Source organism: Herpailurus yagouaroundi, unplaced genomic scaffold (genome assembly GCF_014898765.1).
Source record: "Herpailurus yagouaroundi ecotype Mexico unplaced genomic scaffold, PumYag 220, whole genome shotgun sequence".
Taxonomy (NCBI): domain Eukaryota; kingdom Metazoa; phylum Chordata; class Mammalia; order Carnivora; family Felidae; genus Herpailurus; species Herpailurus yagouaroundi.
In genome coordinates, this window is record NW_024412451.1 from 7,758,189 (window position 1) to 7,771,128 (window position 12,940).

Sequence of the window (12,940 nt, forward strand, 5' to 3'; positions counted from 1 at the left end):
TTAGTTTTAAATTCATGTAAATAAAATTAATAAATTTCAAAGGAAATCTGTAAGAAGACACCAAGGATTAGTAATTTTTGACACATTTTTAACACCTCTCAGACTGCTGGTGGGTTGCATGCAACATTATACTCTCTGAACAAACTAAACTGACAAAATCTGTTTCATTCTACAGTTATCCTTGACTACCTTGTCATTTAATATTAATAAGGGGTATATTTAAACCTGGTCTGCAAAATGTTTTCTTTACCATCTTTTTATCTTGTTGAGGCATGAATATGACATTTGAAAATTCCCCAGTATCCTTATTGTATTTAATTAAGGAATTTATTTTTGAGAGAGTGCACACAAGTAGGGAACAGTGGGAGAGGGAGAGGGAGAGAATCAGGCTCCACGCTCAGTGCAGAGCTGACACGGGGTTCGATCCCACTACCCTGGCATCATGGCCTGGGCCCAAATCAAGAGTCTTGACCCTCAACTAACTGACTGAGCCACCCAACCCCCCACCCATATCTTTATCAAAATTGCATTATTAAAGCATTTTCTTAATGTTTATTTTTGAGAGAGTGAGGGAGTAGGCGAGGGGCAGAGAGAAAAGGAGACACAGACTCCAAAGCAAGCTCCTGGCTCTGAGCTGTCACACAGAGCCCACTGCGGGGCTTGAACCCATGAACCATGAGATCATGACCGGGCCAAAGTCAGCTGCTTAACCAACTGAACCACCCAGGCGCCCCAAAAATTGCATTATTAAAATATGTAACTAATTAGGAAAAACCTCCTGGGATTATTTCTGTGTAAATAAGATAAAACCTAATAAAGAAAAGGCCTTTGCCCCTCCCCATTCATCCTTCTTGGTCCTACAGCGGCCATCCTGCTGTAAGGAGAGAGAGTGCTGGGTGCTAAGGGAGGTGGAGCAGGCAGAGGACTGCCCAGGGGACCCGTCCCATCCCAACCTGCATCTCTGGGCTTCCTGTTATGTGAGAATGATAAACCACCTAGTTGTTTCAGCCACTGATTTCCAGGAGGACTGTCACTCACAAATAAAACTGTCCTACCTAACCAATAAGATTAATATTTGTATTGAGAGTAGAATGGAACATTTGAGAGGGAATCCTGAATTTAACATTTTGTAGCTTAGAAAAGCTTTACTAAAACATTCCTTCACTGATGAGATAGAGCTGTTTCGCACATACCTACAACTCAAAATACGAAAATACAGCTTGAGAGTTTATGACAGATGTTCAGAATGTTAGGATAGAAAGTTACAGGAGTAAGGAATTTGGTGTCACAAATAGAATTACATGTTTCCTTGAGCATTTGAACTATTAGTCTCTGAGCTTATACCCTGCAGTAACTTTCTACCTTGCACAGAAAAACTGCATTCACTCATTCTATCAGTCAGCAACTATTCTAATCACGGATATTAGCAGGAAACAAAATTCCCGGCCTTCAAGTATATACCTATAAGGTAAGTCTATGAGGATAAAAAATGATAGTGGTAAAAGTACCATAAATATGTTCATGTACAATTATACACCACAGGGTTTCCTAATTTAAACAATGTTTTCAGGCAATGCCCACATGATGAGGCAATATTTGAGTAGAAACCACTGACAATGTATCGTGCAAATACAAATGCGGACGGACAAGTAGGTGGAGGAAACAAGCAGAAAATTACCCGAATGGGAACATTTTACAGTGGATCCAGAATATCCACAATTGGTGCGTGGCTTGGTGAAATGTGATATTAAGATTCTACTGGAGACGTTTAAACTTTGGGACTTTTGTTCAAAATCCTCTCATGGCTTCTCATTTCCAAAAGGAAAATCAAAGTCACTTCATGGACCAACAGGCCCTTGCTGGCCCCAACCCTCCTTGCATCTCTGATTTCATCTACTCCTGCTCTCTCCCTCTTCCCTGTTTTATGTCTCCCTTTAGTCTTACGCCTATTTAACATTTTAAATAAATAAAGTTTGGGACTCCTTGTAGTGAACATTTTTCAAATTTTAATAATAGCTAAAATTATATGGAATAGATCCAAAACCATGACCTATTTGGAGAAGGCACAGACCTATTTCTTTACGGCACATTTACCACTACCAAGAGAACACAGCAATGGGGTGTGCTAATGAATTCATGGAAAGATAGTAAATATCATTGGTTAAAACTATCTAGGGAGCTGATCCCAGGACTTATTAAGATACATACTTTTCCTGTTGTCTACCCCTGTAGCCAGTCAGGAGTGTATTGCTTCTTCCATTTACGAATCTGTATCAAGTAATATTTCGTAGGTCTTTTATACCTCAGTTATGTCTTCAATGTCAGTATCATCAAATTTTTAACAAGATACTGAAAATTGAATTGTAACAAAATCACACATTTCATGTTTTCCTCATTAGTACAAGACCTAGTAATTCCCAATTATTCCTAGTCTTCCAGTTGAGACCAATACTGTGTCACCATTGCCTAATATTTAACTACAATATTGACTTTTCAGAATGTTTCATATACCAAGTTTATACTAACTCCGGTGTGATGATAATGTGACTCTGCGAGGTCGGCAAACTTTTATGTAAGGAAAATATATAAATATTTTACTCTTTGTAGGCCATACTGTTTCTCTTACCGCTCTTCCAGTATGTCCTTATTGGGTCAAAAGTACCTAAATATGAGTGTCGCTGCATTCCAGTTACACTTCACTTAAAAACAGACAGTAGGTTGCATTTGGCTTCTGTTCTGTAGGTGGCAGACTCCTGATGTACACAAAGGAATTAAGAGCACTAGAAGTAGTAACTATATGAGTAAATAAAAACTGTATTTCCTATTTTTAAACCCCTTTAAAATATAGTGGACTGTTTAAGAAACTAATAGTGTAGTATATACGTGTACGGTATGTGTAAATGAAACCTATACTAATGGTAGCACAGGGCAGGAGTGGAGAAATGGAAGTCCTTGTGGAAAGGAAATGTCGGATGCTCTGTATGAAGAAGTATAAACGCATGTGAAGGTATACTGTGGTCATCTGTGTAGGATAACCCCTAAAGCAAATGCACAAAAAATAATTACAGGTAACACCACTGAACCAAAGAAAAGGATTTGAAACAAAATCATCTGTAAAAATTGAGTTACATCAAAGAAGACAGAAAGAGAGGGAATAGGGCAAAGGAGACATTATAAAAGTAATAGCAAGATAATGTAAATCTATATAATAATACCTGTAAAAGGAAATAGTCTAAAGGCTCCATTGAAAAGCAAAAATTGTCACTAATTTTTTTTTAGTTTTATTTATTTTGAGAGAGAGAGAAGGAGAGAGAGAAACTCAAGCAGACTCTGTGCTGTCATTGTAGGCCCAACATGGGGCTCCATTTCAAGAGCCATGAGGTCATGACCTGAGCTGAAACCAAGAGTCTTAGAACCTATAAACAGATGAGCCAACCAGGCGCCCCTGACAATTAAAGTTTTTAAAAACAGACAATATATTTCCTCCGGGAAATTCACTTCACAAATTAAGGACACAAAGTAAAATCTTGGACAAAAGATAACATAAACGTTACTAAAAATAAAGTAGCTATATTAACTATATTTAAAGAGCAAACAACATGACTGGGAATAATGAAATCTATTTCATAATCATAAAGGGGTACATTTACCAGAATGACACGAGAATCCTAATTAATCCTTTATTTTCACTACACACTAGAATCATGATGGTGGACAACCTTAGTTCACAAACACAAATACAGAAACATTACACACAGATGCAAACGTGTGCATATGCGTAACATATACTCAAACGCACAGTCGTAACCTCACAAACATGCACTCCATAGAAAACTCACACTCATGCACACACATCAAATACAGGCACACACTCACATTTACACACACTCACCTGTATTCCCACATTCCCAGTCCCATGTATGTAATTACATTCAAAGAGTCTGCATGCACATGTGTGTCTCCACAATGTGCTCACATGTTGGAAGAATACAGGAATCTCCTGATCTTGGATGCCTGATAATGGGGGCACTTCCCACCTTTCTTACTTCTTCCATCCCCGCAACAACCCCCACATATGATATTTACCACGTGCGGTATCTTAAACTGCTGTGAGCATTGCCATTGCAGGGGCAGGCGAATGGAGCAGAGTTGGAAGGTTGCAGGCATGTGATACAGCAGGGTCTAAATGAGGCCAGAGGGAGAGGGTTATAGGCAGTGTGCAGAGAGCATGGGACCATAGTGGAACAGATGCAAAACTCTTCAAAGGCATGTGATGCCACACTACTTGGTAAATACAGATATGTACACAAAAGCAAGGGGGGGAAGGCTAAAATGAACCCTGAAGTATGGGATCAGAGTCAGGGACATCAGTATGCACACGGAGGTAGCTGTAGATACGTAAATAAAACAACAAAGAGAAAACTATAGATCTGTGTGAGGACAGGTAATTCCAGGTCGGTCTACTCAGACTAAGAGCAAAGACATCCCAGTATCAAGGAGAACACTCAGCACCCACATCTTGGTTTCTAACACTATTCTCTAATAAAAGGCTCCTTGGAGTTGTGGCTGATTCTATGGCAGGAGCAGGGATAATACAAGATGTGCCTGGGGGATCTTGTAGTGGCAGAATGTTAAGAGTAAGGAAGTAATAAAAAAAAAAAAATGGGGACATATCAAAGGGCCATAATAGCCAAACCTGAAAGAAATCTTGCCACCTGTTGCCAAATCTCTGATACCAATTGGGTGTCCTTCAATTCAATATAATTCTGACTTTATCTGGTGTTAGTAGAGACCCCACAAGTTAAGGGCAAAGTTGTTCCCGGGACTGCCCCCACTTCAGACACCAGTCATGAGTCAGGCATTCCCAAACTTCCCACGCATCTCCAGCCAGCTAAAAATTTAAGGTTGCCTCCAAGTCCCCTGCTTCAATATTTGCTGGGATGACTCACAGAACTCAGAAAGTGCTATATGTATGATAGTCGTCGATAATTAATTAATTTCTATATTGGGACCTAAAAAATTGTAGGCCACATTAGTGGCCTGACCCACATCACAAATCTAAACCTAAATCAGCCTGCTCTTATGTGAAACATCCAGCAAGGAAACCAAACATACACCAATCACAGTCCTCCAATGCAGCTTCAGGTAGCCGATCTTACCCTGTATTCAGCACCTCCTGGTCTTCCAAGGAAATCCCTGACCTCCTAGCCAATCATGCCCTGTTTCTGCACTGCCTCTTCTAAAAGTCAATCTTGCCCCAAATCCATCAGGAAGAGCACTCCATTCCCTGCATGGGAGGCTCTGTCCTCCCCAAATCAAGGGTTGTCTTCCCTGGAATAAACGACAGCAAACTCGTTACTAAATTGTTTTAGTTTTGTCGTTTCACATTTTATTGTAAAGGATAGCAATAAAGAGCCACATTAAGGCATCCATAGGGCAGGGTTTGGGAGGACTGCCCATACAGTAGCTTTTGTCCCCCACAAAGAAGCTCCCAGGAGCTCCTCCAGGTGTTTAATCAGGGCTTCACTACCTAGACTTGGTTGATTAAATCATTGGCCACATGACTGAACTCAATCCCCAGTCAGCCTCCTTCCTCTCCCTAGGGGTTGGGCTGCTAAGCGTTTCCATCCAATCACATAGTTGGTCTTTCAGAGGTGTCCAGTCCCCCATTTTGAAGTTCTGTGGGGAACCCTTGCCCAGAGTTGCCCCCTTAGTGTAATAAGGACACTCCTACCACTTAGGAATTCTTAAAGGTTTCTGAAGCTCTGAGCCAGGAACCTGAGACAAAGACCAGGTGAGTGTGTGTGTGTGTGTTCATGTTTATTTTTGGGAGAAAGAGTGCATGCACGCACACAAGAGTGGGAGGGGCAGAGAGAGAGGGAGACACAGAATCCGAAGGAGTCTCCAGGCTCTGATCTATCAAAACAGAGCCCAATGTGGGGCTTGGACCCACAAGCTGTGAGACCATGACCTGAGCTGAAATTGAATGCTTCCCTGATGGAGCCACCCAGGCGCCCCCTGAGTGTACTTTATACCACAGCTTCCAATGACCAAAGCTTGAACAATCTAAGCAACTAAATAATTTGCAGAGCACTGAAGTATAACACAAGGTATAAAATAAGTATAAATGAGTTCATGCTGATATGAGTCACCAATTGAATAAACACATAAATGAAGGAGAAGTGACACAGCTTCCACACAGAAGAATGGCAGATAATAAACGGGGCTACTCAGCCCTCCAGGATGTGGAGCTTAGTTCAACAGCACACCCCTACCCTCAAGTACCATCGTCCCCCACCGCCCCCTCACTTGACTGTGGGCTGTGTTTAGAGTTTCCCAAAGAAGAGAGTATGGAAAGGCATGCATGGTAATTTTACAGTGGAGGAGTCTGGTGAACATGACCTTAACTAACTGATCACGATTAACATCATCCAAGGTAACTCGTGTTGATTGCAAGAAACCTCTCAGACTGTATGCCGTGATGAGATGTGATATTCTTCTCAAGAATCCATAAACGCAGTCTATCCAGGAGAACAACTTCAGGGGCGCTTGGGTGGCTCAGCTGGTCGAGCGACTGACTCTTGATTTCAGCTCAGGTCATGATCTCACAGTTAGTGGGATCAAGCCCCAGGTCAGGCTCTGTGCTGACCGTGTGGAGCCTGCTCGGGATTCTTTCTTTCCCTCTTTCTGCCCCCCCGTCCTCCTTATCAAATAAATAAACTTAAGGAAAAGAAAAAGAAAACTTCTGAGAAATTCAACTTTAGAGGCATTCTAAAATGTGAGGGACCAGTATACCTCAAACCTCTCATGAAAAACAAGGAAAGTGTGAGAACGTGCTCCACTGAGCAGAGGAGACTGGGGAGACAGGACAGGTACATATAATGTAAAATCTTGGATGGATCCTGATCAGAAAAATGACTGTGTTAAAACCATTGAAATGTAAGTAAAGTCTGGAGTTATTTAACTATGACATAGCGATGTAGGTTCCCTAGTTGTGAAAATGAACTATGGTAAGGTTAAGGTGGTAGCATTGGGGGTTCTGGGTGAGAGATATTTTGGAACTCACAGTGTTACATTTACAAATTTTCTGCAAATCTAAGTTATTCCAAACTAAAATGTTTACTTTGAAAAACTTGCAAATGTTTATGACTTAATAACAGTGAATTATGTTAACCTCTTCTTTTTAAGTGTTTTAAATCTTTATTTTTGAGAGTGAGAGAGACAGAGTGTGAGCAGGGGAGGAACACAGTGAGGGTGGACACAGAATCTGAAGCAGTCTCCAGGCTGTAAGCTGTCAGCACAGAGCCTGACACGGGGCTTGAACTCATGAACTGCGAGTTCATAACCTGAGCCAAAGATGGACACCCAACTGCGTGAGCCACCTAGGCACCCATAAAATCTTTGTTTTTTTTTAATTTTCTATTTTTATGTAATCTCTACACCCAATATGGGGCTCAAAGTCACCATCCGTAGATTAAGAGATGCATACTCTACTGACTGAGCCAGCCAGGTGCCCATAAAATAGTTCTATGTTTCAGTTAATATCTTTTTTTTCCTTTCAATGGTGTCTATTGCCTTGGTAGTGATTTCAAAAGCGATACTATCCCTTTTTAAACAAAATATGTTCATATACTCCAGCTTCTCATATACTCCTGCTACTCGTCTCCTGCACCAAGCCTGATGAACTGGTCCTCCATAACCTCAAGCTGGAAAAGCAGAAGTCCATCTTGAAATCTCCTTCTCACCAACACAGCCAACTGCCATCAAGATTTAACACAGAACAGTCTACCTTGTAAACATCTCAAAAGTCATTCAGTCTTTTCCCACATACGCAATCTGTTTACTGGCTGCACCTGCACCCTTTCTAAAATTCAGCTGACACGTCTTCCTATGTTCCTCTTTGTCGCCCACAGTTTACTCTTCAAATATTGACCAGAAAATATTTTCATGCACTCATCTTGCCCCATAAGCATATTTCAAACATCCACAATTTCTCTTAGATATGAGGCATAACATTCATTGCATAGCCTCCAAAGCCAGCAGTAAGTAAACCTGGTTTTCCCTCCACCCTCACCCCAGGCCATGTGCATCATAAATCAGGATTTACAATTGCAATCTCAAGTATATCTTGGGAAAATTTAATATCTCAATTTGAAAATTACACATTCAGTGGTATTGCCAGTATGTTCACATTATTTCAGGACTGATTTATGGAATCTTAACTTCTCCACTGTTACCATTTAAAAAAATACAACTATTGGGGCGCCTGGGTGGCTCAGTCAGTTGAGCATCCAATTTCAGCTCAGGTCATGATCTCACAGCTTGTGAGTTCGAGCCCCGTATCAGGCTCTGTGCTGACAGCTTGGAGCCTGCAGCCTGCTTCAGATTCTGTGCCTCCCTCTCTCTCTGCCCCAACCCACTCGCATTCTGTCTCCCTCTCAAAAATAAACATCAAAAAAATTTTAAATAAAAAAAACAACTATATAAATATACACATATTAAATACAGATGATTTCATGTACCATGCTCTTTAGTATTTCATATTAAGCTGATGTCAGTGTCTCACTCACCCATCTCTCTGCAATGAAACTGGCTCATTATGGTTCTTAACATTCCTTGAAGTCTCACTGCATCAGTGACTGAACAGGTGGAAGACGATTCATATATCCCTGATGAGATGAGGGAATTATGTATTTCTTCCACAGCAGACACAGTACAGTCTGAATATGCTGGGGTCATGATTCATGAGAACAAAAGGGCTAATACTTGGAAAACACGCAGTGATTAGTAAAGTGACATTCACCAGCCACCAACTAGAATTATCAAAGGGAGCCACGTAAACATAAATGATGGACGCAACGGCATTAAACGATACAAAGGTGGTCACCAAAACAAGGATGCTTTGGGTGGCTCTGATCTCAGGGGAGGTCTGGGGGAGAGATTGTTGCTATGGATGCTTTGGACCCTCTGCTTGTGACTGTGAAGGAGAAAAACCATGGAGCTGCTGGCCAACGTCATGTGTCCCAAATACAAAATGTCAAGCAAAGATGTCATCGCTGCCTATAATCAGCCTGTGATCTTGTCTCTACACTGTGAAGCACGACAATATCCCAAACACTTTTTTTGGTAATAGTTTTGTTGTTTCATTTACAGTCATATAAATGGGAAAAAACTTATTTGCCAGCATGTGGAACACCCCGCACAGGATACTGGAGGGGCCAATGTACTTTGGAGCTTTCACTTTAAGCTCTGCCCACCTGGAGTTCCCAGGGCTGATCGTGAATGCCTGGAAGACAGTCAAGGGCAGGTGGAGCAAAGGGACATACCTCTGGCCACTCCGTGAACATATAAAAGAACGTAGCATCCATAATAAATGGTGAAATGTTTCAGCCCTAGTGCTACCATCGTCTCTGGGATTCCTCTAGAGAGAATGGGCAAGGAGTTGGCTACGCTCAGGTGCCTGAGAACCAACTTTGTGGATCTCGGCTTGCATCCCCTGCAGCAAAGGGACATCTAATGATAGAAGAGTGAGAAACTGCCCAGGATTCCAATGACTATGTGGAATAGGGAGATCACTACTATATTCAAATCTACCGAGGCCATTCTGTCATTGTCCAGAACTCACACATAGAGGGTTCTGCATGAAAATAATGAGTTTTGGGCTACACTTTCATGGAAAATAAAATCTTCACCTGCCTCTCCCTTTCCCTGAGAGTGAACATCTAAACTCTATGGTCTTTTGTTGAGAGATGTCCAAAGTTACATGTGTGTCTTTTTATAGCACTTACAATGTGTGGGTCACTGTTATTACTGCTTTCCCTATTATAACTTATATAATATTCACAACCCTATGAGTTAGGAACTAACATTACTCTCATTCTATAGACGAGGAGAATTTAGCCATGGGAGGTTAAGTGACTCATGTAAATAGCAGAGGAATCACGATTTGAACCTTGGTTGCCTAGTTGCAGTGACATGAATGTTTGCTACGGTACTATACTATGCCAGGAACCTCGTTATGGATACACGCGCGCGCGCACACACACACACACACACACACACACACACATACCTCCTCATATTTTAAATTTATTTTACTTACTAAACCTGGTTTGATCATTTCCCACTTTCGTTTAAGTATTCTTTATAACCAATATAACTATGGAGTGAAGATTCAAAGGTATTAATAAAGTATTCATGCACTGAGTAATTTTATTGAGCCAATCTGGTTTATTTAATGTAGACAACTGTTAGGATGGCAGCTGAACTCATTTCATTTTTTGCCTGGACCAAAAGGACAATGGCATCCGTAACAGAAATTATTGGGCAGAACTGCACTGTGTGCTAACATATGGGACATGAAACATCACATAGTGATAAAGCATATTAGGGCAGAAAATAAATTAATCCTCTTTAAAGATCACATCACTGTATGTTATTTTATTAAAAAAACCCTGAAACTTGAATTGATATTTGATTTCAAAAAGCTATTTAAATACAGCATAAACCTGCCAAATGGAATTTGAGGGCTTGGAATCTTGAGCATTTAATAAATTGAAAAGCAAGAAAGGTGAATCATGAGCTGGGAATACTACTGAAATGATTTTAAACCAGAGGAAATATAAGTTAAAAATTTTTTCCTGATGAGATTTTATTTTTAAACTAATTTATTAATTTAAATTAAAATACAAAAATAAATTCCTTAATTTTTTGCTCTTTGAAACCATCGGTTACAATGTTAACTTTTTCATAAAGGACCTTTCCTAATTTCATGAAGAAGATTATCTCACAGATCAAGAGACTACAGAGATTTGCAGTAGAGACACATTTACCGTCTCCATTAAGCACATCACACTCAAGTTACAGAAGAACACATTTCAGCAATTCCCATTCAGTCATGCTATTCGTGCTGTGAACCAGGTATTTTAATTAGTTCCATCACACTCATTATCACACACACATGCCTTTAGAGAAATCACATTATTGCTCCTGAAAATGTCTCTGTGACTCTTGCTCACGTTATTGAATGGCAGATTAATTTTGAAATTATAATCTTTTTGTTTAAAATTTTTTTAAATGTTTATTTATTTTAGAGACAGATAGAACACAGTTGGACCTTTCCCAACTAGACAAACTCTTTGTCTTGCTCATAGATGGACACTAGAGATATTCCACTAAGGCCAGAAAACCACACTAAAAAATGTACATGGTCACCTGTTCTATTAATTTGTCATTGTATTGGGGGGTTAGCCAGGGCCATTTAAAATGGCATAAGAATTAGAAACAAAGATGCAGAACTATGTTTGTATATGATTCAAGTATACGTCCCAAAACACAAAGGAACTGATAGAAAGTCCAGTATTAAAAATAATTCAGTAAGCTAATAGGACATAATACTGACATACAAAAACAGTAGCCTTTTTGTACATAGGCTAGTATTTTTTTTTTATTAAAAACATTTTTTAATGTTTATTTATTTTTGAGAGAGAGAGCGAGAGAGAGCTAGATTGAGAGGGAGACACAGAATCCGAAGCAGGCTCCAGGCTCCAAGTTTTCAACACAGAGCCCAATGCGGGGCTTGAACCTACAAACTGTGAGATCATGACCTGAGCCCAAGATGGACGCTTAACCGACTGAGCCAACCAGGCCCCCATGTACACAGGATATGTTTATACAATAGCCTAGGTGCAATAAAGACACATTTATGAGTTATTAAGAAGGCCTGCAACTACAAAAGCGTAACATAAGATGAAATAGGGGCACATGGGTGGCTCAATTGGTTAAGCATCCGACTCTTCATTTCATCTCAGGTTGTAATCCCAGGGTCATGGGATCAAGCCTCCTGTCTGGTGCTGCACTGAGCGTGGAGCTCGCTTGGGATTCTCTCTCTCTCTCTCTCTCTCTCTCTCTCTCTCTCTCTCTTCCTCTCTCCCTCTCTCTCCACCTGCCTCTATCCCCCTCTCTCTCTCTAAAATAAACAAATAAATAAATAGCTTTAAAAAATAAATGAAATAAACTAGCCGGTAATGAAACTAGCAAAAATGTGTAAAGCCTATATGGGGGAAAAATTAAACATTCATGAAATATATGAAAGTAGAAATAAATGAATATAAATTCATGTCATGTTCTTGGGTAGAAGAAGTCAATGTTATAAAAAGGTCAATTCTCCTTAACCTAATTTATGAATTTAATTTGATCCTGATATAGTTTTTTAAATATATTGACATAGTTTTTCGAACTAGCAATGTTACTGCAAAAATCTTACAGAATAATGAACAAATAAAAATATTCACAAAAACTTAAAAAATCAGTATGGATATCCTTATGAGATGTTTATTTATAAACAGATTATGAGATCAGTGAAGCTAAAAATTCAGAAGTATGCCAAAGTGCATAAGAAAAGTTAATAACCAGCATAAACTAAAGTGGGGGATAACATCATTAATGCTTGGTATTTGGGAAATGGGAATTCCTATCCAAATGACAATAAATGTTCTTTTTTGGTTTTTTAAATTTTTTCTTAAGTTCATTTATGTTTGAGGGAGAGGCAGAGGCAGTGTGTGAGCAGGGGAGGATCAGAGAGAGAGGGAGACACAGAATCCAAAGCAGGATCCAGTCTCCGAGCTGTCAGCACAGATCCCAACGCACGGCTCAAACCCAGAAACCATGAGATCATGACCTGAGCCAATGTTGGACGCTTAACCAACTGAGCCACCCAGGTGCCCCGACAATAAATGTTTTTATCCTTCACATCCTACAGCAGGATAAAGGTCAAACAAAAGAGAAGTCTATATGGTAAAAAATAATTAAAAATGATTAAATACCTTCCTAAGACCTGCTTCTCAAGCACCTGACTGTAGCCACCCTCTGGCTCATCATCATTAAAGACGTTGCTCAGCAACACTTTTGGCTTGAAAAATATCTTCGTTGAGTTTTGATG

The 12,940-nt window shown here is 40.0% G+C and overlaps 1 protein-coding gene and 1 pseudogene across 3 annotated transcripts in view; both read right to left on the reverse strand.

Moving 5' to 3' along the window:
• Nucleotides 1–12,940, reverse strand: part of LOC121019008 (zinc finger protein 677-like) — an 85,163-nt gene that overhangs the window by 7,999 nt on the left and 64,224 nt on the right. The window contains exon 6 of one of the 3 annotated variants that reach the window (XM_040458190.1): nt 2,741–3,038. The exons of 1 other annotated variant lie outside the window; for it this stretch is intronic. In XM_040458190.1, the coding sequence (XP_040314124.1) occupies nt 2,913–3,038 (126 nt within the window). In that variant the 3' untranslated portion in view covers nt 2,741–2,912. Of the gene's footprint in view, nt 1–2,740; nt 3,039–12,940 lie in introns of those variants that run through there. One more of the 3 variants, XM_040458189.1, reaches the window with a different exon arrangement.
• LOC121018976 (vomeronasal type-1 receptor 2-like) lies at nt 8,408–9,755 on the reverse strand (annotated as a pseudogene).